This window comes from Salmo salar, chromosome ssa10 (genome assembly GCF_905237065.1).
Source record: "Salmo salar chromosome ssa10, Ssal_v3.1, whole genome shotgun sequence".
Lineage (NCBI taxonomy): Eukaryota > Metazoa > Chordata > Actinopteri > Salmoniformes > Salmonidae > Salmo > Salmo salar.
The window spans coordinates 41221530-41246799 of record NC_059451.1 but is presented as its reverse complement, the minus strand read 5'-3'; the positions used below and the strand labels follow the sequence as shown (position 1 = coordinate 41246799).

Genomic DNA, 25270 nt, shown 5'->3' with positions numbered 1-25270 from the left:
AGAACATCCCTGATCATCCCTACTGCCTCTGACCTGGTGGACTCACTAAACAGAGAACATCCCTGATCATCCCTACTGCCTCTGACCTGGTGGACTCACTAAACAGAGAACATCCCTGATCATCCCTACTGCCTCTGATCTGGTGGACTCACTAAACAGAGAACATCCCTGATCATCCCTACTGCCTCTGATCTGGCGGACTCACTAAACACAAAGGCTTCGTTTGTAAATGATGTCTGAGTGTTGGAGCGTGCCTCTGGCTAGCCGTCAATTTCAAAAACAAGAAGATTGTGCCGTCTGGTTCGCTTAATTTAAGGAATTTTAAATTATTTGTACTTTTAGCAATTATATTTACTTTTTGATACTTAAGTATATTTAAAACCTTAGACTTTTACTTAAGTAGTATTTTATTGGGTGACTTTCACTTTTTCTTGAGTCATTTTCTATTAAGGTATCTTTACTTTTATTGAAGTATGACAATTGGGTACTTTTTCCACCACTGGAGGGGAGTGGAGGGGGGTAGGCATCTGAACTTTATCCTGGCACTAGTGGGGGCTGGGGATAGGCGAGGAGCCCCCATCCTGTACCCCTCACAAATAACTCCCGAAACTAGACCCCCTGTACCCCCCACCTCTGCCCATCCCAACCCCCCGTGCCCTGGCGACCGTACACCCGTACACACAGCCAGCACATAAACACATCATGATAGCTGGACAAGCTGCAGCCTGGATAAATATTTCTGTAGCAGTTAATTAGGTAGAACTGATCCCATTCCAACAAGGCGGCCTGGCCCTCTCCTTCCCCTCGCCCCACCCTGGCCCTCTCCTTCCCCCCCTTGCCCCACCCTGGCCCCCTCCTTCCCCCCCTCGCCCCACCCTGGCCCTCTCCTTTCCCCCCCTCGCCCCACCCTGGCCCTCTCCTTTCCCCCCTCGCCCCACCCTGGCCCTCTCCTTCCCCCCTCGCCCCACCCTGGCCCTCTCCTTCCCCCCCTCGCCCCACCCTGGCCCTCTCCTTCCCCCCCTCGCCCCACCCTGGCCCTCTCCTTCCCCCCCTCGCCCCACCCTGGCCCTCTCCTTCCCACCCTGGCCCTCTCCTTTCCCCCTCGCCCCACCCTGGCCCTCTCCTTTCCCCCCCTCGCCCCACCCTGGCCCTCTCCTTTCCCCCCTCGCCCCACCCTGGCCCTCTCCTTCCCACCCTCGCCCCACCCTGGCCCTCTCCTTCCCCCCCTCGCCCCACCCTGCCCCTCTCCTTCCCCCCTCGCCCCACCCTGCCCCTCTCCTTCCCCCCTCGCCCCACCCTGCCCCTCTCCTTCCCCCTCGCCCCACCCTGCCCCTCTCCTTCCCCCCTCGCCCCACCCTGCCCCTCTCCTTCCCCCCTCGCCCCACCCTGCCCCTCTCCTTCCCCCTTGCCCCACCCTGTCCCTCTCCTTCCCACCCCTCGCCCCACCCTGGCCCTCTCCTTCCCCCCTCGCCCCACCCTGGCCCTCTCCTTCCCACCCTGGCCCTGTCTTTCCCCCCTCGCCCGACCCTGGCCCTGTCCTTCCCCCCTCGCCCCACCCTGGCCCTCTCCTTCCCCCTCGCCCCACCCTGCCCCTCTCCTTCCCCCCCTCGCCCCACCCTGCCCCTCTCCTTCCCCCTCGCCCCACCCTGCCCCTCTCCTTCCCCCCTTGCCCCACCCTGACCCTCTCCTTCCCCCCTCGCCCCACCCTGCCCCTCTCCTTCCCCCCTCGCCCCACCCTGACCCTCTCCTTTCCCCCTCGCCCCACCCTGACCCTCTCCTTCCCCCCTCGCCCCCACCCTGCCCCTCTCCTTCCCCCCTCGCCCCACCCTGGCCCTCTCCTTCCCACCCTGGCCCTCTCCTTTCCACCTCGCCCCACCCTGGCCCTCTCCTTTCCCCCCTCGCCCCACCCTGGCCCTCTCCTTCCCACCCTCGGCCCACCCTGGTCCTCTCCTTCCCCCCTCGCCCCACCCTGGCCCTCTCCTTCCCACCCTGGCCCTGTCCTTCCCCCCTCGCCCGACCCTGGCCCTGTCCTTCCCCCTCGCCCCACCCTGGCCCTCTCCTTCCCCCCTCGCCCCACCCTGCCCCTCTCCTTCCCCCCTCGCCCCACCCTGCCCCTCTCCTTCCCCCCTCGCCCCACCCTGCCCCTCTCCTTCCCCCCTCGCCCCACCCTGCCCCTCTCATTCCCCCCTCGCCCCACCCTGCCCCTCTCCTTCCCCCCTCGCCCCACCCTGCCCCTCTCCTTCCCCCCTCGCCCCACCCTGCCCCTCTCCTTCCCCCCTCGCCCCACCCTGCCCCTCTCCTTCCCCCTTGCCCCACCCTGCCCCTCTCCTTCCCCCTTGCCCCACCCTGGCCCTCTCCTTCCCACCCTCGCCCCACCCTGGCCCTCTCCTTCCCACCCTGGCCCTGTCCTTCCCCCCTCGCCCGACCCTGGCCCTGTCCTTCCCCCCCTCGCCCCACCCTGGCCCTCTCCTTCCCACCCTCGCCCCACCCTGCCCCTCTCCTTCCCCCCTCGCCCCACCCTGCCCCTCTCCTTCCCCCCCTCGCCCCACCCTGCCCCTCTCCTTCCCCCTTGCCCCACCCTGACCCTCTCCTTCCCCCTCGCCCCACCCTGCCCCTCTCCTTACCCCCTCGCCCCACCCTGCCCCTCTCCTTCCCCCCTCGCCCCACCCTGCCCCTCTCCTTCCCCCCTTGCCCCAACCTGACCCTCTCCTTCCCCCTTGCCCCACCCTGACCCTATCTTTTCCCTCTTTACTCTCGCTCTGTCTTGCCTCTCTTGTTTTCTCTTTACGCTCTCTCTTTCAATTCAATTTGCTTTATTGGCATGACGTAACAATGTACATATTGCCAAAGCTTACTTTGGATATTTACAATATTAAGATAATAAGAATCAAAATTGTCAACGGGACAACAGTAACAACAATAACCAAGGGTCAAAATAACCATATATTGAACAATAACAATAATCATACAGTAGAGGACATGTGCAGGTTGATTGGTCTGTCAGACACTGTCCCTCAACTTATGGCAGGCAGCAATGTAGTGCGCCGCCAACCCACAGCTCTCTGTGTCCTCCCCCAACGGGACGGGTAGTCTATCCTCATCAGAGAGGTCTTTGAAACCTTGAATAAGAGTTTCAAATTTGGGGAAATGACTCTCTAATTGTTTTATATGTTTGACATTTTGTCAGGAAATGCAGCTCTGTCTCAGGTTCTGCTGTTGTGCAGTTGTTGCACAGCCTTTCCTCTACAGGGAGCCAGGTTTTTTCAGTGTCTAGCCTTTTCAATGGCAAGGCTGTGCTCACTGAGCCTGTACTTTGTCAAGGTTTTTCTAAGGTTTTGCTCAGCAACCATGGTCAAATAGTTTGCCATGGTGTACTGTTGATTTAGGGCCAGATAGCACTGCATTTTGCTTTGTGCTTGTGTTTCCCAATAAGCAATGTAGTTTTGTTTTGATTGTGTTGTAATTGGATTGGATGTTCTGGTCCTGAGGTTTCAGTGTGTTAGTAGAACAGGTTTCTGAGCTCAGCACCAGGACCAGCTGGATGAGGGGACTCTTTTCTTTGCTCATCTCTTGGCATTGCAGGGCTTGGTAATGATATGAGAGGGGGTCACTGTATTTTAGATGTTTCCAAAACTGAATTGCTCTCTTTTTGCGTTTTTATTATTAGTGGATATTGGCCTAATTCTGCCCAGCATGCATTGTTTGTAGTTTTCCTCTGGACATGTAGGAGAACCTTACAGAACTCTGCATGCAGGGTTTCAACCTCTTTACTCTCTTTCTCTCTCTTTACTCTCTCTCTCTGTTTTGCATCTCTCGTTCTCTCAATTAAATGTTCAATTCAATTTCAAATGTTTTATTGGTATGTCATCCCTGTAGATATATTGTAACAACAACTTCTCTCTCTAGATGCCTGTGTGTTCGTACTTCCTGAAGGGTATATGTAACAACAGTAGCTGTCCCTACAGCCATGTCTACGTGTCCCGCGGGGCTGCTGTGTGCCAGGACTTCATCAGGGGGTACTGCCCTCAGGGTCAGAAGGTATAACACACACGTACACACTCAGTCACTCACAACATTCTCTCCATCTCTCTCTTTATCATGATCTACTGCCCTGTGGCAGAAAAGGTACATTCACACTCATGTACATCCTCTACACAGATACACACCACATGACCAAAAGTATGTGGACACCTGCTCGTCGAACATCACATTCCAAAATCACAGCCATTAATATGGAGTTGGTCCCCCTTTCCTGCTATAACAGCATCCACTCTTCTGGGAAGGCTTTCCACTAGATGTTGGAACATTGCTGCAGGGATTTGCTTCCATTCAGCCACATGAGCATTAGTGAGGTCGGGCACTGATGTTGGGCGATTAGGCCTGGCTCGCAGTCGGCGTTCCAATTTATCCCAAAGGTGTTCGATGGAGTTGGAGTCAGGACTCTGTGCAGGCCAGTCAAGTTCTTCCACACCGATCTTGACAAAGGATTTCTGTATGGACACTTTGTGCACAGGGGTATTGTCACGCTGAAACAGGAAAGGGCCTTCTCCAAACTGTTGCCACAAAGTTGGAAGCACAGAATCGTCTAGAATGTCATTGTATGGAGTAGCGTTAAGATCTCTCTTCACTGGAACTAAGAGGCCTAGCCCGAATCATGAATAACAGCTCCAGACCATTATTCCTCCTCCACCAAACTTTACAGTAGGCACTATGCATTGGGGCAGGTAGCATTCTCCTGGCGTCCGCTAAACTCAGATTTGTCTGTTGAACTGCCAGATGGTGAAGCGTGATTCATCACTCCAGAGAACGTGTTTCCACTACAGAGTCTAATGGCGGCGAGCTTTACACCCCTCTAGCCGATGCTTAGCATTGCGCATAGTGATCTTAGGCTTGTGTGCGGCTGCTCTGCCATAGAAACCCATTTCATTAAGCTCCCAACGAATAGATCTTGTGCTGACGTTGCTTCCAGAGGTATTTTGGAACTCTGTAGTGGGTGTTGCAACCGAGGACAGACAATTTTTACACGCTTCAGCACTCAGCGGTCTAGTTCTGTGAGCTTGTGTGTCCTACACAGGAGGTTTGGAAGAACTGGCTCTTGGTATTGACTGGAGAGGAAAGTCACAGAGATCCTTAGTAAGGCCATTCTACTGCCAATGTTTGTCTATGGAGATTGCCTGGCTGTGAGCTCGATTTTATACACCTGTCCATAGTGACATCACCCCTGTCCCTACATTCACCCCTAATACCACTTCTATCCTCTTCTCTCCTTCCTTCCCTTTGTCTTTATCCTCTCCTCTATCCTTTCTTATACCCCCTCCCTTTATCCTCTCCTCTATCCTTTCTTATACCCCCTCCCTTTATCCTCTCCTCTATCCTTTCTTATACCCCCTCCCTTTATCCTCTCCTCTATCCTTTCTTATACCCCCTCCCTTTATCCTCTCCTCTATCCTTTCTTATACCCCCTCCCTCCCTCCCTTCTTCTCTATCCTTCCTTCCTTTCCTGTATCCTTCCTTCCTCTGTCTCTCTCTCTTTCCGTTTCTCTCTTTCCGTTTCTCTTTCCGTCTCTTTCGCGCTCGCTGTCTGTCGCGCGCTCGCTGTCTGTCGCACGCTCGCTGTCTGTCGCTCGTTGTCGTCTGTCGCTCGCTGTCTGTCTGTCTCTGTTGTTGTTTCTGAGTGTCTGTGTAGCACATGCTTTTTCACACTGTCAGGCCTCATTTAAATATTGCACAGAGAAATGAGTATATAAAACAAAAGGGATATTAATATTTATTCTATTAGCTGAAGTGCTTAGGTCTGTGATTTTCCCTGTGTGTGTGTGTGTGTGTGTGTGTGTGTGTGTGTGTGTGTGTGTAGCGCAGCGTGCTAGCTGGCGGCTGTGTGATGGATAGCAGGCAGTAATTATAGATGGAGAAAGTGCTGATGATGGCTGTATGGGGCAGGCAGACACTCCAGCAGTTCAGGGGTTAACCCTGCTTCTCTCTCTCTCTCTCTCTCTCGATCTCCATCTTCTTCCCTCGTTCCATCTCTCACTTTGTCTCCCGTTCCCTTATCCGTCCCTCGCTCTTTCCCTCTCTTCTCTACCTACCCCCCACCAGTACCACCTTCACTTTCATTCTCCATCCTTATTCCTCTTCTCCCCTTTTTCTTGTCTCTCACTTTTTTGTTATTTTGCTCCTCTCTTTCTCATTTCCTCCAATTCGGTCTCTCTCCTTCTCTCATCCCCCTGATCTCCCACCTTTCTCCATCTCCACAACTCTTTCAACTTCCCTTCCTCTCTTTTCAACCCCAATCCACCCCCCCGTGTCTCTCCACCACCCCCTCGGTGGGTCTCTCCACCCTCTGCCATGTCTCTCCAGCCCCCCCGTGTCCCTCCAGCCCCCCCGTGTCCCTCCAGCCCCCGTACCCCCCCGGTGTGTTTCTCCAGTCCCCCCCTCGGTGTGTGTCTCTCCGTTGCCTCTTCAACACCCCCTCGGTGTGCCTCTTCAACACCCCCTCGGTGTGCCTCCTTGGTGTGCCTCTCCAACACCCCCTCGGTGTGCCTCTCCAACACCCCCTCGGTGTGCCTCTCCAACACCCCCTCGGTGTGCCTCTCCAACACCCCCTCGGTGTGTCTCTCGTCTCGCCGCCGCCCTCCGTGTCTCGCCGCCGCCCCCTCGGTGTGTCTTTACACGGTCCCCTCGGTGTGTCTCTCTCCACCCTCCTCCATCTCTCTCAAACACCTCCTCGGTGTGTCTCTCTCCGAGACCCCGCGGTGTCTCGCCACCCTCCTCCGTATCTCTCCCCTCGGTGTGTTTCTCCAGCCCCCCCTCGGTGTGTTTCTCCACCACTCCCTCGGTGTGTCTCTCCGTTGCCTCTCCAACACCCCTCTGTGTCTCTCCGCCCTCCTCTGTGTCTCTCCGCCCTCCTCCGTGTGTCTCTCTGCCCCCCCGTGTGTCTCGCCACCGCCCCCCCGTGTGTCTCGCCACCGCCCCCCGTGTGCCTCGCCACCGCCCCCCGTGTGTCTCGCCACCGCCCCCCCGTGTGTCTCGCCACCGCCCCCCCCGTGTGTCTCCACCCTCCTCGGTGTGTCTCTCCACCCTCCTCGGTGTGTCTCTCCACCCTCCTCGGTGTGTCTCTCCACCCTCCTCGGTGTGTCTCTCCACCCTCCTCGGTGTGTCTCTCCACCCTCCTCGGTGTGTCTCTCCACCCTCCTCGGTGTGTCTCTCCACCCTCCTCGGTGTGTCTCTCCACCCTCGTCGGTGTGTCTCTCCACCCTCCTCGGTGTGTCTCTCCACCCTCCTCGGTGTGTCTCTCCACCCTCCTCGGTGTGTCTCTCCACCCTCCTCGGTGTGTCTCTCCACCCTCCTCGGTGTGTCTCTCCACCCTCCTCGGTGTGTCTCTCCACCCTCCTCGGTGTGTCTCTCCACCCTCGTCGGTGTGTCTCTCCACCCTCGTCGGTGTGTCTCTCCACCCTCGTCGGTGTGTCTCTCCACCCTCGACGGTGTGTCTCTCCACCCTCGTCGGTGTGTCTCTCCACCCTCGTCGGTGTGTCTCTCCACCCTCGTCGGTGTGTCTCTCCACCCTCGTCGGTGTGTCTCTCCACCCTCGTCGGTGTGTCTCTCCACCCTCGTCGGTGTGTCTCTCCACCCTCGTCGGTGTGTCTCTCCACCCTCGTCGGTGTGTCTCTCCACCCTCGTCGGTGTGTCTCTCCACCCTCGTCGGTGTGTCTCTCCACCCTCGTCGGTGTGTCTCTCCACCCTCGTCGGTGTGTCTCTCCACCCTCGTCGGTGTGTCTCTCCACCCTCGTCGGTGTGTCTCTCCACCCTCGTCGGTGTGTCTCTCCACCCTCGTCGGTGTGTCTCTCCACCCTCGTCGGTGTGTCTCTCCACCCTCGTCGGTGTGTCTCTCCACCCTCGTCGGTGTGTCTCTCCACCCTCGTCCGTGTGTCTCTCCACCCTCGTCCGTGTGTCTCTTTCCTCTCAGCCTCTCCTCCTTTTCCCCTCCCTCTTTCCCCCTTCTCTCTCTATAATGGTAAATGTGCTGACTCGTCCTGGTTTGGGGCCCAGTGGAGAGAGCTCTTCTAATAGGGCCCTGAGACATCCCAGCATTCCTTAAATCAAGTGGAAAATTGTTAACTTGGTGTGGAATAAAGATGTTCTGTCCACTTTCACTTTTTTTTTAAATCTTCAATTTCTCAGCTCTCTCGCTCTCTCACTCTTCAGTGTGTTTTATGAAAATGACAATGTATGAGACAGCTGTGAGTCTTAGTGGACTTGGCTTTTAGCTCAATTCCCCCCTCCCCCTGATCTCCTTATACTGGAGAAAGGCTCTAAACTGTTCTAAGTCTTTGTATGGTCCCATTCCCTGGTCTATAGACCAGCACTATAGCCCCTGGGTGTATATCAGTTAGAATGTAAAGGGTTGAAAATCTGCCCCTCCACTCAGACTGTTGAATTGGAACAGACCGATACTGTAATAGAGACAGACAGGCCTTGCTACATTTTCCAAATGGCACCAATGTTTACATTAGGGCATAAAAACATATAGAATTTGTCAAAATCAAGACTTCCCATGCGTTTGTGAGTGTTTTGGTTTGCCTCTTCCTAAAAGCTGAAAGTGAGCTGAGTGTAAGATCTAACCTGGTCTGGTCCCTGGGGTGCAGGACATGGATGTGATGGGGGTTTGGGACTTAGGGGTACAGGGGGTATGGGCGGTGAGGGTAGCAGAAGTTAAGGTGCCTCATCAGGGAGAGGAGAGGGGTGCCAGGGCTGCAGGGATCATGGGGTGACCTGGAGTCCATAGTGTTCCAGGAAACTCGATCTGCAGACCCCTCCACCCCTCGCTCTATTTATGGCAGGCAGCCATTGCGAGTGTACCCATGAGTTTACCAGTTACATTGCCAACCGCACAAATGCCTGGCCGTCCCGTCTTCAGTCAGCTGGTCGCTCTGCACCTTTTTTTAATATATTTTATTTTCATTATTTATTACCGTTGGTTTAATGGTTATATGGTAATTGTGTCAGCCCTGCACACGCTGACCGTCACACACACACACTCTGACTGTCTCTCTCTCACACACACACACACACACACTCTGACCGCCACACACACACCTGAAACACAGAGTAACTCACCACACACATTCCATGTCCGCTTCCCGTGATCTGTTAGACCTCTCCTCTGTCCTCTCCTCTGTCCTCCTCAGTGTAAGAAGAAGCACACCCTGGTGTGTTCAGACTTCTCCAGTACTGGTTCCTGTCCCCAAGGGGCCCATTGTAAGCTCCAGCACCGTCAGAGGGCCAAACGCACCACTCCTAACGCCAGGGCAACTACAGGCCCCTCCGCCACCCCGGCCAAGAAGGCCCGTACCAAGAGGTCAGGACACAGGCTCTCGGTCAAGATAATCAAGCAATAAACCCAATGTGCAAAAGTGGTTTCAATGTCATTTCAACCAGTTTTACCCATTAGAAAGTGGAATGGAATAAATGTAATGAACATTTGAAATGTAACAATAAGTTAATAGACAAAAGTAATACAATATACAAAAGCTGTTTTGTTCAGATATGTACAGATTGAATGAATCACAGTGGATGTTTTCTCCTCCCTCCAGGACCAGCCTGTCAGTGGTTCTCCCTCAGGCCCAAGCAGCAGAGGGTTCTGCTCAGGCAGATCCATCGACACCCTCGTCCTCGGGTCGTCACAACACCAAGCTGCCATCCTTCATCTCCCTTTCCAGCTCCCCAGAGGATGCAGACGCTCCGGACACGCCCCCCGCCGACAGGTCAGAGGTCACAGGTGAGAGGGCATACAGGGACCAGGAAGGTTATGGTCCAGTTCAGGGTCGTGTCCTACAGAGGTCAGGAAACTGTCTCTGTGGATTCCATGTTGGCTCCGATGGAACACAACCTGACCTGGAGGGGTGGGTTCATCAAACAGAACGTTGGAACATTGTGGTGATCATTGTAAGCACATGAATTCATCCAGCTGGCCCATGTGTTTAAGACATAGCTCAGATATAGCCCACCGCTAATCCAGGAATGATGTTTAATGAATTACACAAAAAAAGAGAATAAACAAACACAAATTGCCATGAGGTAAATATTAGTGATGGGGAACCCCTTGATATTGGTGTACTTGTTAATGTTTTAGGAGGGTGGTACTGGCTGCAGTAGAATATAAGATTTGATAATACGAGGTATGATAATACTTAACTGGGAGGGTAATAATGTGTAGTGGGAGAGGGGTAATAATATTTTGGTTTGGGGCGAGAGGGAGGCACAGCTGAACTATCCGTTGACAGACTGATAGATACAGGATTAGGCAAGGGCCTCCCTCATTCTCCCTGTCGCCCTCTCTATCTCTGTCCACCTGCCCCTCCCTGACAGAGAGGATCCCCCGATTTCACACACACACACACGTTTACTCTCACTGTCCAGTTATGAAGCCCAACAATGAATCCGTGAACAGACACCACAAACTAATTTACCACTTCAATTCCCTTTTTCCCTCCTCCATATTGTCTTTCAGTAAGGGTTTATTTTAACAATGTCAACACAACTATCTTCCTAATGCCAAATAGATGGTTATTACATCATTATTACATAGTACCATGACATTTCTGAATAAATAGCAGGAAAATAACAACTGTAAAATACACCAGAACCTCACTTTCTCTTCGTCTGCCATCCCTCTCTCGATGTCTGTCTTGGTTCATATTAAGTTGCTCTTCTCCAGGAAATAACTATGACCTTTGACCTGATGCTGTGTCATCTAGACAGCCTGCCTGGCGCTCCCTTAACGCTAGCTATCACGCCACACACATGGACTTACACTGAGATGGATGGAAAGAAAGTATCTTTCTCCCTACATGGACTCTGGAGCTCTCACTTTCACCCCCCCCCCCCTCTGTCCCCTCTCTCATTCTCCTCTTCTCTCTTTCTTTTCTCTCCCTCAACCCTCCCTTCATCCCAGCTCTAGTCTCTAGTAGGTCTTTGGGGCCTTGCCTGCGTCATTGGTTATTCCTGGCTGGGTTGGCCGTAGTACATGCTGGCTGGGTTGGCCGTAGTACATGCTGGCTGGGTTGGCCGTAGTACATGCTGACTGGGGTGGCCGTAGTACATGCTGGCTGGGTTGGCCGTAGTACATGCTGACTGGGGTGGCCGTAGTACATGCTGGCTGGGTTGGCCGTAGTACATGCTGACTGGGGTGGCCGTAGTACATGCTGGCTGGGTTGGCCGTAGTACATGCTGGCTGGGTTGGCCGTAGTACATGCTGACTGGGGTGGCCGTAGTACATGCTGGCTGGGTTGGCCGTAGTACATGCTGGCTGGGTTGGCCGTAGTACATGCTGACTGGGGTGGACACTAGGGGTGGATACACACCATATACACACTATATACACACACACACATACATTTTATTTATATATATATATATATATATATACTATACACGCACACACTATATACACACTATACACACAACCCTCCTGAGCCACAGCAAGGGGTCTGTCCTTACACACACACCTCCACCACCCTTTCTCTGTGTCCAGTGCAGGTAAGTGTTACTAATGACCGCTGGTTTACCCCCCAATACACACTCACTCCTCACTCAGACACTCACACCCCTGTGGCTCGTTAAGGGTGGAGAGCAGCCAAATGAGCTCCTCTCCACTTTACATAAATTTGCCCAGACGCTATGCATCACTTCCAGGGCGCACACACACACACATCACTGTTCTCTCATTCATTCAGTTCCCAGTTTGCTCATCAGCGGCGATGCCATCACTCAGCCTTTCAGTAGGACAGAGAGCCCTACGTTTTTCACCCATTCACATCCTCAGACACACCATCAGTCTCTCTCTCTCTCACACACACACACACACACACACACACACAGCCTGTCATTTCGCACACCCATGGTGGTTGTAGAATTATCTCTCTACTGTCTGACATGTTTTGTTGGTGTCTTTAATCTCAATCTGTTCTGTTTTCTTTCTGTTGTCTGTTTGCCTGTCTGTCTGGCCTGCCTGCCTGTCTGTCTGCCTGTCTGTCTGCCTGTCTGTCTGCCTGTCTGCCTGCCTGTCTGCCTGTCTGTCTGTCTGCCTGTCTGTCTGTCTGTCTGCCTGTCTGTCTGTCTGCCTGTCTGTCTGTGCCTGTCTGTCTGTCTGTCTGTCTGTCTGTCTCTGTCTGTCTGTTTGCCTGTCGTCCTCCACAGAGAGAACACTGCAGCTCATGCCTCGACTCCAGAACTACAGGAGCTAGAATGGATACTGCCTGAACATCAACAAATTAACTTTGAAAATACTACAGAGACGTATGTATTGAATGCTAATGGCAGCGCTGACGTTTCTGACTCATATATATCACCTCTACCATACTCAGGGTCTATAATATAGTGCTCTTGTTAAAGTTTGTTCTGTGGACTCATACATTTCATATAGCAATCATGTTTTTAATACAGATTTTATTGATATGTGAACATGTTTTGGTTCTTTGTAAATTGGAGATTGAATAATTTTGAATAAAATGAATGTTATTACTCTACATGCCTTTGTTGTGCTCTTAGGTGTGTGTGTGTGTGTGTGTGTGTGTCTGTGTGTGTGTGTGTGTGTGTGTGTCTGTGTGTGTGTGTGTGTGTGTGTGTGTGTGTGTGTGTGTGTGTGTGTGTGTGTGTGTGTGTGTGTGTGTGTGTGTGCTTGCACGCGAGGTGATGACAGGAGCAGCAGTGCCCTGAGACCAGGTCATGGAGAAGAGACTCATGAGTACAGTGACATTGCCGTGACTATCTGTGTATTTATGGAACGCTGTTTGGTTCTTTGCGTGTCAAAAAAGACACTGTCAAATAACACTATTTGACGTGTCAAATAAGCTTGTTGACCAATCAGGACCTGAATATGACTGTACGTCACATAATCATTTAAGACGTTCACAAATTTTTGACCTAGCCACAATAAGGATTAGCTACAATAGTGGAATTTGCGGGTTGCCTTCAAAATAAAGGTATCTAATTGAAAGTCCTGCAAATAATACAAATAGTGGAATCATGCCATAATGGAATAGATCATGCTAAACGAGGTTGGAATGTTCTTATATAAATTCAACAAAAATCTGTTGAAATCACACTGGATGTATTATACTTTAGAATTGCATTGGGGGTATACTTATTTCACTGTACAGCCTTACCTATGGATTGTGGATCAATGACATGGGGTATCAGTCTACTCAGTGACACCCAGAGAACATTAGCATCGTAGCTCTTATTGCGGGACTCTGAAACAGCTGTGAATTGAGCCACATGTATTGTACCAGTCGACCTACTATGTTGTATTGAACATTATGTTTTGGAGCCTGATAACTCTGAGAAGGACGTTGGGGAAAAGGCACTTGGGTACTGAGTAGACTGATATCCCATTTCATTGATCCCCAGTCATTAGGTAAGGCTGTACAGTGCAATATGAATGACAATACGCACAGTTGTGGCGGCAGGTAGCCTAGTGGTTAGAGCGTTGGACTAGTAACTGAAAGATTGCACGATCGAATCCCCGAGCTGACAAGGTAAAAAGCTGTCATTCTGCCCCTGAACAAGGCAGTTAACCCATTGTTCCTAGGCCATCATTGAAAATAAGAATTTGTTCTTAACTGACTTGCCTAGTTAAAACCTCTTATGGACAGACGTTCCGCTAGCGGAATGCCTCAACAATATCCAATGGTAGCGCCTGGCGCGAAATACGAAAAACCTTAAAAATGCTATAATTTCAATTTCTCAAACATATGACTATTTTACACCATTTGAAAGATAAGACTCTCGTTAATCCAACCACATTGTCCAATTTCAAAAAGGCTTTACAGCGAAAGCAAAACATTAGATTATGTCAGGAGAGTACCCAGCCAGAAATAATCACACAGCCATTTTTCAAGCTAGCATATATGTCACAAAAACCAAAACCACAGCTAAATGCAGCACTAACCTTTGATGATCTTCATCAGATGACACTCCTAGGACATTATGTTATAGAATACACGCATGTTTTGTTCAATCAAGTTCATATTTATATCAAAAACCAGCTTTTAACATTAGCATGTTTTGTTCAGAACTAGCATACCCACCGAAAACTTCCGGTGAATTTACTAAATTACTCACGATTAACGTTCACAAAATACATAACAATTATTTTAAGAATTATAGATGCAGAACTCCTTTATGCAATCGCGGTGTCAGATTTTAAAATAGCTTTTCGGTGAAAGCACATTTTGCAAAATTCTGAGTATATAGCCCGGCCATCACGGCTAGCTAATTTGACACCCACCAAGTTTGGCCCTCACCAAACTCAGATTTACTATAAGAAAAATTGGATTACCTTTGCTTTTCTTCGTCAGAATGCACTCCCAGGACTTCTACTTCAACAACAACATGTTGTTTTGGTTCGAAATAATCCATAGTTATATCCAAATAGCTCCGTTTTGTTCGTGCGTTCAAGTCACTATCCGAAGGGTGACGCGCCGGCGCATTTCGTGACAAAAAATGTCAAAATATTCCATTACCGTACTTCGAAGCATGTCAAACGCTGTTTCAAATAAATGTTTATATTTTTCTCGTAAAATAGCGGTAATATTCCAACCGGGCGACGATGTATTCGTTCAAAGGCTGAAAGAAAAAAAATGGAGTCCTCTCGTGCACGCGCGCCTCAGTGTCATTGTTCCCAGAAGAACCACTCACAAAAACCCCTGCTGTTTTTCGCCCAGAGACTGGAGAGCTCTCATTCCACTTTCTGGCGCCTTCCTAGAGCCAATGAAAGCCTTAGAAAATGTCACGTTACAGCAGAGATGCTGTATTTTTGATAGAGATGCCCTAGAAGGAGAACAAATTGTCAGACAGGGCACTTCCTGTATAGAATCTTCTCAGGTTTTGGCCTGCCATATGAGTTCGGTTATACTCACAGACACCATTCAAACAGTTTTAGAAACTTTAGGGTGTTTTCTATCCAAAGCCAATAATTATATGCATATTCTAGTTTCTGGGCAGGAGTAGTAACCAGATTAAATCGGGTACGTTTTTTATCCGGCCATGAAAATACTGCCCCCTATCCCAAACAGGTTAAATAAAGGTAAAAAATAAAAATAGGCTGACTGGGGAGTTGATTTCCCACAGTCAAAGTCCTGCAATAAGAGCTACGACGCTCTTATTTCCATAAACGCTTCACAGTTGTGTTCTCCGGGTGTCACCGAGTAGACTGATAGCCCATTTCATTGCTCCACATTCCAACACTCCAACCATGTTTAACATTATCAAGTCTAAATATGGCATGACTTTCAAAGAGGGACTTTTATTTTAAAGGCGAACTGCAAATTCCACTATTGTGGCTAATCCTTATTGTGGCTAGCTTCACAACACATAACCTGGTCCGGTCAAGCCATAGAAAAGTAGTCAGATGAAGCTAGCTGGCTGCTTATAATGTTAGTTTTGGGCAACAGGGTTAAGTAGCTGGCTAGCTAGTGATTTCAATAGGAGAACAACAAGTGGCTACCTAGCTAATACTTACTCACATGGATTCCTAAATCATTGCTAAGAATATTGAAAATGACGGCAGTTTCTACTGGTTATTGTTTTCAGGCTGGTTGCATTGGTGCTAGCTAACTACCCCAGAAGTTGCTAATAACATCTGTATCAAAGATATTCGCAAACATTTCTAATCCTGCTCGTTTGATCCTGTTCTAATTTAACACACCTGTTCTAATCTAACACAGACGTTTTCCCATTCGGTTGAACAAATAATGCCTTATTACCAACGTGGTATTGTACAGCTTTGACAGTAATGGTGGCGCTTGGCTTGCACGTGCAAATTCAGCACACACAATATTCTATAATAGAATTGTGTTATTTGACGTGTCAAATTAAAAGCTTATTTTACCATAAAATAGTGTTATTTGATGTGTATCTTTTTTGACATGCAAAGACCCAAACGGCGTTCCATATGTATTGAGAAAAGGGCAGCCTTTTGATAAGAGCTAATATCCACATCCCTCTCCTTCATACATCCACTCTTCTTCCATCCCTCCCTAAGATCTCTGTTCTCCAAGATCCCGCTCTGTCATCCTCCCTCCCTCTCTCTTTATCTCTCTGTGTAATATAATTAGTGTGTAGGGAGATGAAGAGTAGCACAGAGAGGATGTTGGGATGTGTAATCCATCCATTACCTGGCTGTCGAGCCCAGAGCAGACCCCTGATAATACAACTATTAATACGCTCTGTGTGTGTGTGTGTGTGTGTGTGTGTGTGTGTGTGTGTGTGTGTGTGTGTGTGTGTGTACAGCTCCTGATATTTAGACCATTAATACGCTATTTAGCCGAGGCGTTGTGACGGTGACAAACTACCGTCGTGTCGCCCTGGGGAGCGTGTTCACGCTGCGAAGCTCACCACAGCAATGCAGAGCATTAATACACGCTAAGGAGCTCAAACACACAGTGTAGACACAACACACACACAGAGAGAGAGAGTAGACACACCACACACACACACAGTGTAGACACACACACACACACCACACAGACCACACACACACTGCTGTATATCCTCTCCCTCTGTCAGCGTGTTGGGGGTCCATATCTCATTAACACGCTGGCAGGCTTGTGGGGGGGGGGGGGGTTAATATGTACTATGTATCTTACAAGACGCATAATGACATGATTGGATGATCAAAGGAAATGGAGACTACCCTCTCTTTCTCCATCTTTTTCATAATCAATATAACTAGATGCAGAAAGTGTACACCAGTTCTTCCCACTGTAGCCATCAATGTGCCCATTGGGGGGTCTAATCCACCTGAATATCTATGTAATCTATTGAAAGTGTAGGGTGAGGGATGAGAGCTGGACATGATTCTCAGAAAAGGTAGGAGACGGGGAGCTATCACTCTTCTATCCTCCCTTCTTTTTTTCTCACGCTGAAGATGGAAGTACCTCAGACGGATGTCTGCTGCTGTTTGTCTCAAATCCTCAATGCTGGCTGCTGAGCTCGGCAAGGCCTAATTAAGATCAATATTTCAATGTTTTTGTAAAAGCGCACAAGATGAGAGGGAAAGGGGGATACCTAGTCTGTTGTACAACTGAATGCATTCAACTGAAATGTGTCTTCCGCATTTAACCCAACCCTTCTGAATCAGAGAGGTGCGGGGGGCTGCCATAATCGACATCCACGTCTTCGGCGCCCGGGGAACAGTGGGTTAACTGCCTTGCTCAGGCAGAACGACAGATTTTTACCTTGTCAGCTCGGGGATTCGATCCAGCAACCTTTCGGTTACTGGCCCAACGCTCTAACCGCCAGGCTCTAACCGCCAGAGGTGGAGAGAGAAAATAGAAGAAAAATAATCTTTCCAGAAATCTCCCTGAGCACAAAAAGGAAAGGTGAACTGTTTTTCTTCTTCCCAGCTGATTGCAGTAAAATACAAAATGATTATAAGCAGTGTGGCTGGTCCAACAATAAAGAACATAGTTCCTTAGTGAGAAATGATTCATTGGCTCTCTCTCCTCACTCATCCAACAATTTTCTTCAGTCTTTACCGCTCTCCCTCAATTCTCTCCATGTCTTATAGATTCAGGGTGGGAGTGTTTTGGATGAAGCATTCTGGCTTTTTCACTGACTTGGCAAACATAGTAGTAGTAGTAGTAGGCAAGTATGTAGATCTTTCTGTCAAAGCTGCTTTTTAACATGTTGCCTCTTTCTGTTGACGTTCTCTTGACTTCATAAAGTGTGTGTGCGTGTGCCTGCGTGTCTCCCTGACAACTGAAGCTGATTCCTTAAGACCAGCATTTAAGACTTTAGGGGACCACAAAAACTCTCTGGGTCTCTGATAACCTTAAAGCACCCCCACAGGCCCAGGAGAAGACCTTGGAGAGGGTTAACTTAGCCTCAAAGCTTGTGCTTGTGCCAACCCGGCTCAAATAAAGGATCTCCCGCTCGCTCTGTGGATCTCCCGCATGCTGATGTCCGTTTTGCTTAAATCGCTAAGAACTGCACCAGCAGCAAACTCCCAATATGCAAAGGCACAATGAAACCCCTGACTTCTTCTAAATGTCTGTCTCAAGCCCTCGGCCACACACACTGCCCTCTTCCCTCTCACAATGAATGGACCTCACGGCAGATCTGCTTAAATGTGGCATTTCAATGTGGATTGCTTAGCTTGGCGTTTGGGGTCCAGCTCCTGCTTATTTGATAAAAGCCCAACCCCCCTTATAATGACTTAGCGCATCTTAAACTTCAAATACCTTGATATGATTTCTGTCCCTCTTCATCTTACAGTAGGGTACTTTTATTTTCATCCTAGCCAGCAGATTTGAGCCAGGAAGAGAGGTGGCGTTCCAAATGGCATCTTATTCCCAATTTAGTGCTCTACTTTTAACTATATCCCTATGGGCCCTGGTCAAAAGTAGTGCACTACATAGGGAGTAGGGTGCAATTTGGGATGCACACAGTGTATGTATTTCATGGCTGAAATGTTGGACAGGAAGTTGAGCTCAGCACCTTGTCAGGATCAGGTGCAGGTTGCATGGTGGCTACTCTGCTGCCCTATCATCTTATATTATAACTTACTGAGTGCCCACCACCTGTTATTTATCTCAACATCACTAGACCACACCAGTCTCTATGTAGGGCCTTGGGGCCTATGTCTTAAAGTTACAAAAAAAATCTTCCTTTCATTTAAATCAGGGGCGCAACTTTAGTTTTAGACGTGGGGTGGACATAGATATATATATAGATATATATATAGATATCGATCTATCCAGTTGGATTAACACTACAAACAGCCTACCCGACTGCTCAGAGTCATCAGCATGGTCCTAAAGCACACCTTGCCTGGTTTTGTATCACATTCCAATGATACAACTTGGTGGACAAAAATGCAATTTCAGAATTTGGGGGGTGGACATGCCCCCAGTGAAAGTTTCACCCCTGATTTAAATTGACAATGAACTAGACTGCCATGATTATAGCATTCATTGTCTCTCGCTTAACAGCCTAACCTAATCTCAAGAGAAAAGACAAGTGAGCAGAATCTGTGTTTATGCAGTATAAAGTCCTGCCCTCCGTCAAGACACATCACGGGTATCGACGTTCTGCTCAACCTTCCGTTTTGATTTTCTTTAACCGCGTGCCTCACCAGATGAAGAGAGAGGCCTATGTCTCCACGATGAGGGCGCAGACTGCGCGATACTTAATTATTTGTTGATCTGCGGAGGTGGGTCGGGATGCAATTTGTGGTTAATTATGAATAAAAACCCTGCGCGAGGGCCATAGCGTGGAATAGCCTAATCATAATTAACCCCCTCGCACCCTTTTCGCGGTCCCCTCCGCCCGAAGGAAATGTGGTTTGATTTTATGAATAGGAGCGTGTGGCACTGAATCCATTGCGGAGGGTAGGCTAGTGATTTGGGGGGCCCGGCCTGGGGATGTCAGGGTCTTCCTTACCCCTCAGACCACAACTTCATAGAAAGGATGTCAGTGTTTTTTGTTTTAACCGAATAATGATGTTGCGTAATTGACATAAAATAAGAAGAGCATAATCAGAGCTTTCCACTTTTACCATCTCACTTTAGCTCAGTATTTTTGCATACTTGTTTTCTATTCGATTTGAATTTGGTATTTCATTAAGTTTTGAAGTGAAACCTGAGAGAACTATTTTGTTTTATTTTATGAGAGTGAGAGTGTGCACTATATTTGATCATTCAGTTATAGACTGGAGTTGATCTATTAGCACAACTCGTTTCTATTCTTTTTTCGTTGCTTGCTGAAAGTATTAGTCTAGTTTGGTATGTAAATAGTGATTTTTATTAGCCTACTCGGATACTATATTATTCTGAGTTTTGTCACAAAGTAACATGTTTTACATGGAGATAAATGTTTCCTAACTTAGTTTTGATTGAATAGTACATGCACTTAATAGAATAGATGTCTTGGATGACTGGCACATTAAGATATAGTCCTACACTCCAGGAGTGTTTAAATTAGACTTTGCACCTACAATCCAAGCTACAACAGCTATTAGGCACTATTCATCTGAGACATGTCGTGCATAGGCACATTTCATAATAATGTATAGGTATTTAATGTAGTAAGGGTTCACACAGTTCCAAGTAAGCATGTATTTCTCAGAGAAAGCAGCACAGCTATCACCTTTCCATCCAGTGCGCCTTGCGCGTACCTTCCCTGTGCCTGCCTCTCCTCTCTGTGCAGTAGCACAAGCTCCGTCACTAGAGGGGGAGATGCACCTGTTCCGCAAGCCTGCGTTGTCAGTTCAGCTGCGGGCTGGTCAGCTCGAGAGGTTGCTATAGGAAAATGCAAATTCTCTGCTTTCATCTTCTCCCATTGGTCCGTCACACCTCGAGGTGGGCGGGTCGGGCGCGTGGTGTCTTTAAAAGTGCACATTGCCTTTCCCAGCGTCTCAGTGAAACTGCTTGCTTGCGCTGCACCGCAGAACTCAAAGTAACGACTATCTGCCCGGTATTGAAAACAAACTGTGACAGGAATTTATCGCCTCACGCACACACACACACACACACACACACCCACACACACTCATCTCTCTCTCACACACAGTACACAAGGCTCCCAGAGTGAAGGGAAGGACGGCGACGACCGACGCAAGGCTACCAGAGTGAAGGGAAGGACGGCGACGACCGACGCAAGGCTCCCAGAGTGAAGGGAAGGACCGTGTACCGTAGGGACGGGCGCAAGGTTCCCAGAGTGAAGGGAAGGACCGTGTACCGTAGGGACGGGCGCATTCGTAAGTAAAGCGCAACCTGCTAAATCTGGACTGACCATTCAGAAACTGGACCACTCTCCAGTGTCTTAACACCACTTAAGGAAATATCTACTTTTAATATCTACACCTATTTTTTTGATTGTAAGAACTCTGAGAACTTATTTTTCTCTGAACCATTCCATTGTGGATTCCAGCAGATGCAGAAAGTGACTTTGGCACATGTTTACGCATCTTTTACACGTGCATGTCTCTTGTTCTGGGCTGTCGTGGGCCCGTGTCATGTGTGGAAAGTTTTATTCTGGTCCTGTGTAACACATGCTGCAGCAACTTCAACCGCGAGACTGCTGCTTTCTCACCCTCTTATGACTGTAGCAAACACTCTCCTCGCGCCAGTGGAGGCGAAGAAGGATACAGTAAAATACTTGACCACAATAACACCAGAAAAGGAGCAGCCAGAACAGTAGAGAAGATACAGTCCATCCCCTGTGCTGCTTGCTTTATCATCTGCTCACTCAAGGACATTAAATCAGAGGGCGCGAGCAGGTCCAGAGGTGAAGCGAGGACAAGACAGGTTTGTGCCGACAAATTTCACCGGGGGCTCCAGTTTCAACCGGCCCTGGCCCGTGGTATTAAAGCGTGCATTTGACCTGGGATAAGTTGTCAACAAGAGAAGCGGCGAACTGGCAGGTGTACAAGTTCATTTACACGCTTACATATGCGCCGCTATAAATAGCAGTTGTTTTAAGGACTAGCAGCTTAATACGAAGTAGTCTACTCCCCTCTTCTATCCAATCTCACAACCCCACGCACAGGGACCGGGCGTGTGCGCGTGCCTATATATACGCCACACAGACCTCTTCGATTCGAATAAGCAATCTGCATCCGCGAGGGCTGCCCGTTGTTCTGCCCGGTGTCGGTTTGGCTGTGAGGGCGGGAGTCGTCGCATGGACTGACATGGCCACCGACCTCGCCATGAGCGCAGAGTTGCCCAATAGCCCCCTGGCCATCGAGTATGTCAACGACTTCGACCTTATGAAGTTCGAAGTAAAGAAGGAGCCTCCAGAGGCTGACCGTTACTGCCACCGCCTCCCCCCGGGATCCCTCTCCTCCACCCCCCTCAGCACGCCCTGCTCCTCCGTGCCTTCCTCGCCCAGCTTCTGCGCCCCCAGCCCCGGCGGCCAGTCGGGCCAAAACCTGGCCAACGGTGTCAACAGTAGCAACAACAGCGGAAGCAGCAACCCCCAGAGCTCGGGCGGAAAGCCCCACCTGGAGGACCTGTACTGGATCCCCAACTACCAGCACCACATTAACCCCGAAGCGCTCAATCTGACCCCTGAGGACGCCGTGGAGGCACTCATCGGCAACGCCCACCACCACCATCACCACCACCAGGGCTACGAGGGCTTCCGCAACCAGCAGTATGTAGGGGAGGACCTGTCCACGGCCTCGGCCGGCCACCATCACCAGACCCACCATCACCACCACCACCATGGACACCGCCTCGAGGACCGCTTCTCGGACGACCAGCTGGTCAGCATGACGGTGCGCGAGCTCAATCGGCAACTAAGGGGGTTCAGCAAAGAAGAGGTGATCCGCCTGAAGCAGAAGAGGCGCACGCTTAAGAACCGGGGCTACGCACAGTCCTGCCGCTACAAGCGGGTGCAGCAGAGGCACATGCTAGAGAGCGAGAAGTGCACGCTCCTGAGCCAGGTGGAACAGCTGAAGCAGGACGTCGTGCGCCTGGCCAAAGAGCGAGATCTCTACAAGGAGAAGTATGAGAAGCTCGCGAGCCGAAGCTACAACGGTGGCGGGCCCAGTAACAATAACAGAGACCCCTCTAACGGAAACCACGGGAAACCGGCCTCCACGGAATTCTTCATGTAAGAGACTGAATCATGGCATAAGACTTTTGCCCCCTTCAAACTTATTTAAATATTTTTAATGACTATTATTTGTATTTTTCTCAGTTTACATTTTTTTGTTTACAGTTATTCCTTGGTGGGGGGGTGGGGGGTGCTATCAGTGTACATTTTAAATGTACAACATAACATAATGCTTTATATTTATTTAAAGACATAAGCAAGGTCGATGGCACATACAGTAAGTAATCTATGTGCGCAGATATAATTGTTGGCTTGTTGGAAGTCTTAAAGATTGTTTTGGATTAACTTCAATATACCAACACCTCTTGATATGGACATTGGATCACAAACTCTGTCAAATCAATAGACTGATTATTATTTTATGATGCAATAGATCTCAGAGAAACCCTGATTAAGTCTTAATGAAAAATATGAATCAAACTTGTCAACGTATACCAGACAGAAAAACTAAATTGAAAACTGTTTTGATTCCTTATATGGTGTCTTAAAGACTTCAGCGTCTTAAAGCTGGGGGGAATCAAGGAAGAGAGCCCGGTATTTATCATTGGGACTGAATTGAAATGAAAGGGGGCGAACCACAGAAAAAGCAATAGCCTCCACCATTGCCGCTCCTGCAGGCTCTGTCGACGGATCCGACTGTGATGATGGAGGGGCACATGATATAGCCTTTCTTCCCCGTTAACGGAAAAGGCAACCTTTTTGAATATTGCAAGTCTAGTTTCCATCCCTTTTAGCAACCCTGCATGCAGGACATGTATGGTACCCCAAACCTCCAATCATCTCACCCCTATATGTTATGGAAAGCATGGCCCATGGTTCTTTCCTCTTCTCTTGCTACTCCACTCTCATCGCTCTCTACAGCAAGGCCTGGGTATGCAAAAACACAACTTTATCCCCCTATAACCCTGAGAGATGTAATAAAGAATGCAGAATAACCTGCGACCAGAACTAGTAATCTGCTATTACAAAATGGATGCGTTTTACCCGCTATTTTCAATCGATTTTTCTATTGTTTTAAATGAAAAGAAAAACAAAACAAAAAGAGATGATTAACTGAGCCAGATTTGAGACTATTTATTCCCACGTGTATATGTGTATAGAACAGTTATTGTGTTACCTTTTAAAGCTTTTGTTGCTTGATGATGATTCAGAACGTCTTAATGCAATGTTTTAGGACTATCTTACAGCATGCAAATAGTCTACGATAACTTCCTACTTCTACTAGACATGTATGATGTAAACAAGAAGTCTAACTGTACTAAGATGAGAAACATTTGGGATTTTTTTTATATTGATAGGACCTTTGTGCATATTACTGTTATGATAATAAGGTGAATAGAAAAATTCGATGAGGTGATTTACTTAATGTAGCTACAAATATAAGGACTGCATTCGCTGCTAAAACTCTATGCACCAACCCAACTAAACTCTTAATAAATGGATTTTCTACTTTTAAAAAACTGTACAATTTGAGGTATAATAACAATAAAGGTGATCTAATGGCTTGTGAATAATAATTTAATAATTCCGCAGTCCGGTGTCTTATAGCTCAATATAGCCTATTCTGTTTTATCTGATCTGTAGAAAGATGCCTGGCGGATGCTTGGATTGTCAATGATCATCTTTTTCTCTGAGGGTATGATTAACTCAAAATCATTATTCTGTCAACAAGAAATCCCTGGTTCATGTGTTACCTGCTGCCTAGATATGATGTGCAATATTGTGCAGAAGTACTGAACCACCTTGCCAATGCCAGTGCAAGGCTGATGGCGACATATGCAGGAATACAGCTAGGTTGACAAGACAAGGAGAATTATGAGAGGTGTTTGCAAATCGGATCAAAATGGAGTGGGAGAGAGATGTTGTTTTCTACCTCCCAAGATACTGTTCAGATAAAAAGTTATCCTTGTGATGCAAAATCAATTAGTCTTAACTTTCAATTCAACGAAATAATTTATTTTGGTGCTTTTTCCGGTTTGACAAATTTAGTAATGTTTTTGTGAAAACAAATCTATATTGATCAATTCTTTCAATCAATTCATTAATAACACAATCCGTCAATATAGAGCAGAGTTATGTTGTTGGCCACCGAGATTGAACCTGTATTTATGGTCTTGAAGTTAGTTAGAATTTTTAGAATTCCAAAGTGACGTAAACACTCGCATCCCGGCAACATGGCGAAGTATCTTCTGCACAGTGCTGTCAATGTATAGCCTACCTGTATAGCCTATATGATTTCTATATATTTATTCGAGAAACATTTAAATGTCCGAACGTGTCAATAACTCAAGGCAATTAAATGTTTCAAGATGGAATGTTATTGAGAATCTTGCTTTCATAATGTTTAATAAAAAGTTATGTCCAAAATCTGTTCATGTCTTTCGTTTAAATGTACCTTCAAGCATTGATAATGTACGCCGTAAAAATTATGTTTATTCAGTAGGCCTGCAAACAAAGGCTCTAAACATTTACAGTAGCCTAATAACAAAATAAATAGCAGGGTTTCTTAAATAGGCGTAGCCTATGAATTATTCTCCTCTCGCTTGAAGTTCTCCGCTGTTTGCAACACTAAGGACACCTGGATTGCCTTTACAGAACGAGTAACTCATGTTCAATTATATTATTCATTGTATTCATTATATTATTCATA

General features: G+C 48.4%; 2 protein-coding genes across 2 annotated transcripts in view; both read left to right on the top strand.

Moving 5' to 3' along the window:
* Nucleotides 1–12524, top strand: part of LOC106560406 (zinc finger CCCH domain-containing protein 3) — a 102817-nt gene extending 90293 nt beyond the window's left edge. The window contains exons 9-12 of the mRNA XM_014123293.2: nucleotides 3907–4038; nucleotides 9186–9355; nucleotides 9591–9775; nucleotides 12196–12524. Of these exons, the coding sequence (XP_013978768.2) occupies nucleotides 3907–4038; nucleotides 9186–9355; nucleotides 9591–9775; nucleotides 12196–12242 (534 nt within the window). The 3' untranslated portion in view covers nucleotides 12243–12524. The remainder of the gene's footprint in view (nucleotides 1–3906; nucleotides 4039–9185; nucleotides 9356–9590; nucleotides 9776–12195) is intronic.
* Nucleotides 12525–20407: 7883 nt separating this feature from the next.
* LOC106560405 (transcription factor MafAa) lies at nucleotides 20408–24991 on the top strand. Its single transcript, XM_014123292.2, has one exon. It carries the CDS (start codon nucleotides 21692–21694, stop codon nucleotides 22619–22621), a length of 930 nt encoding a protein of 309 aa, XP_013978767.1. The 5' UTR covers nucleotides 20408–21691; the 3' UTR covers nucleotides 22622–24991.
* Nucleotides 24992–25270: the final 279 nt, after the last annotated feature.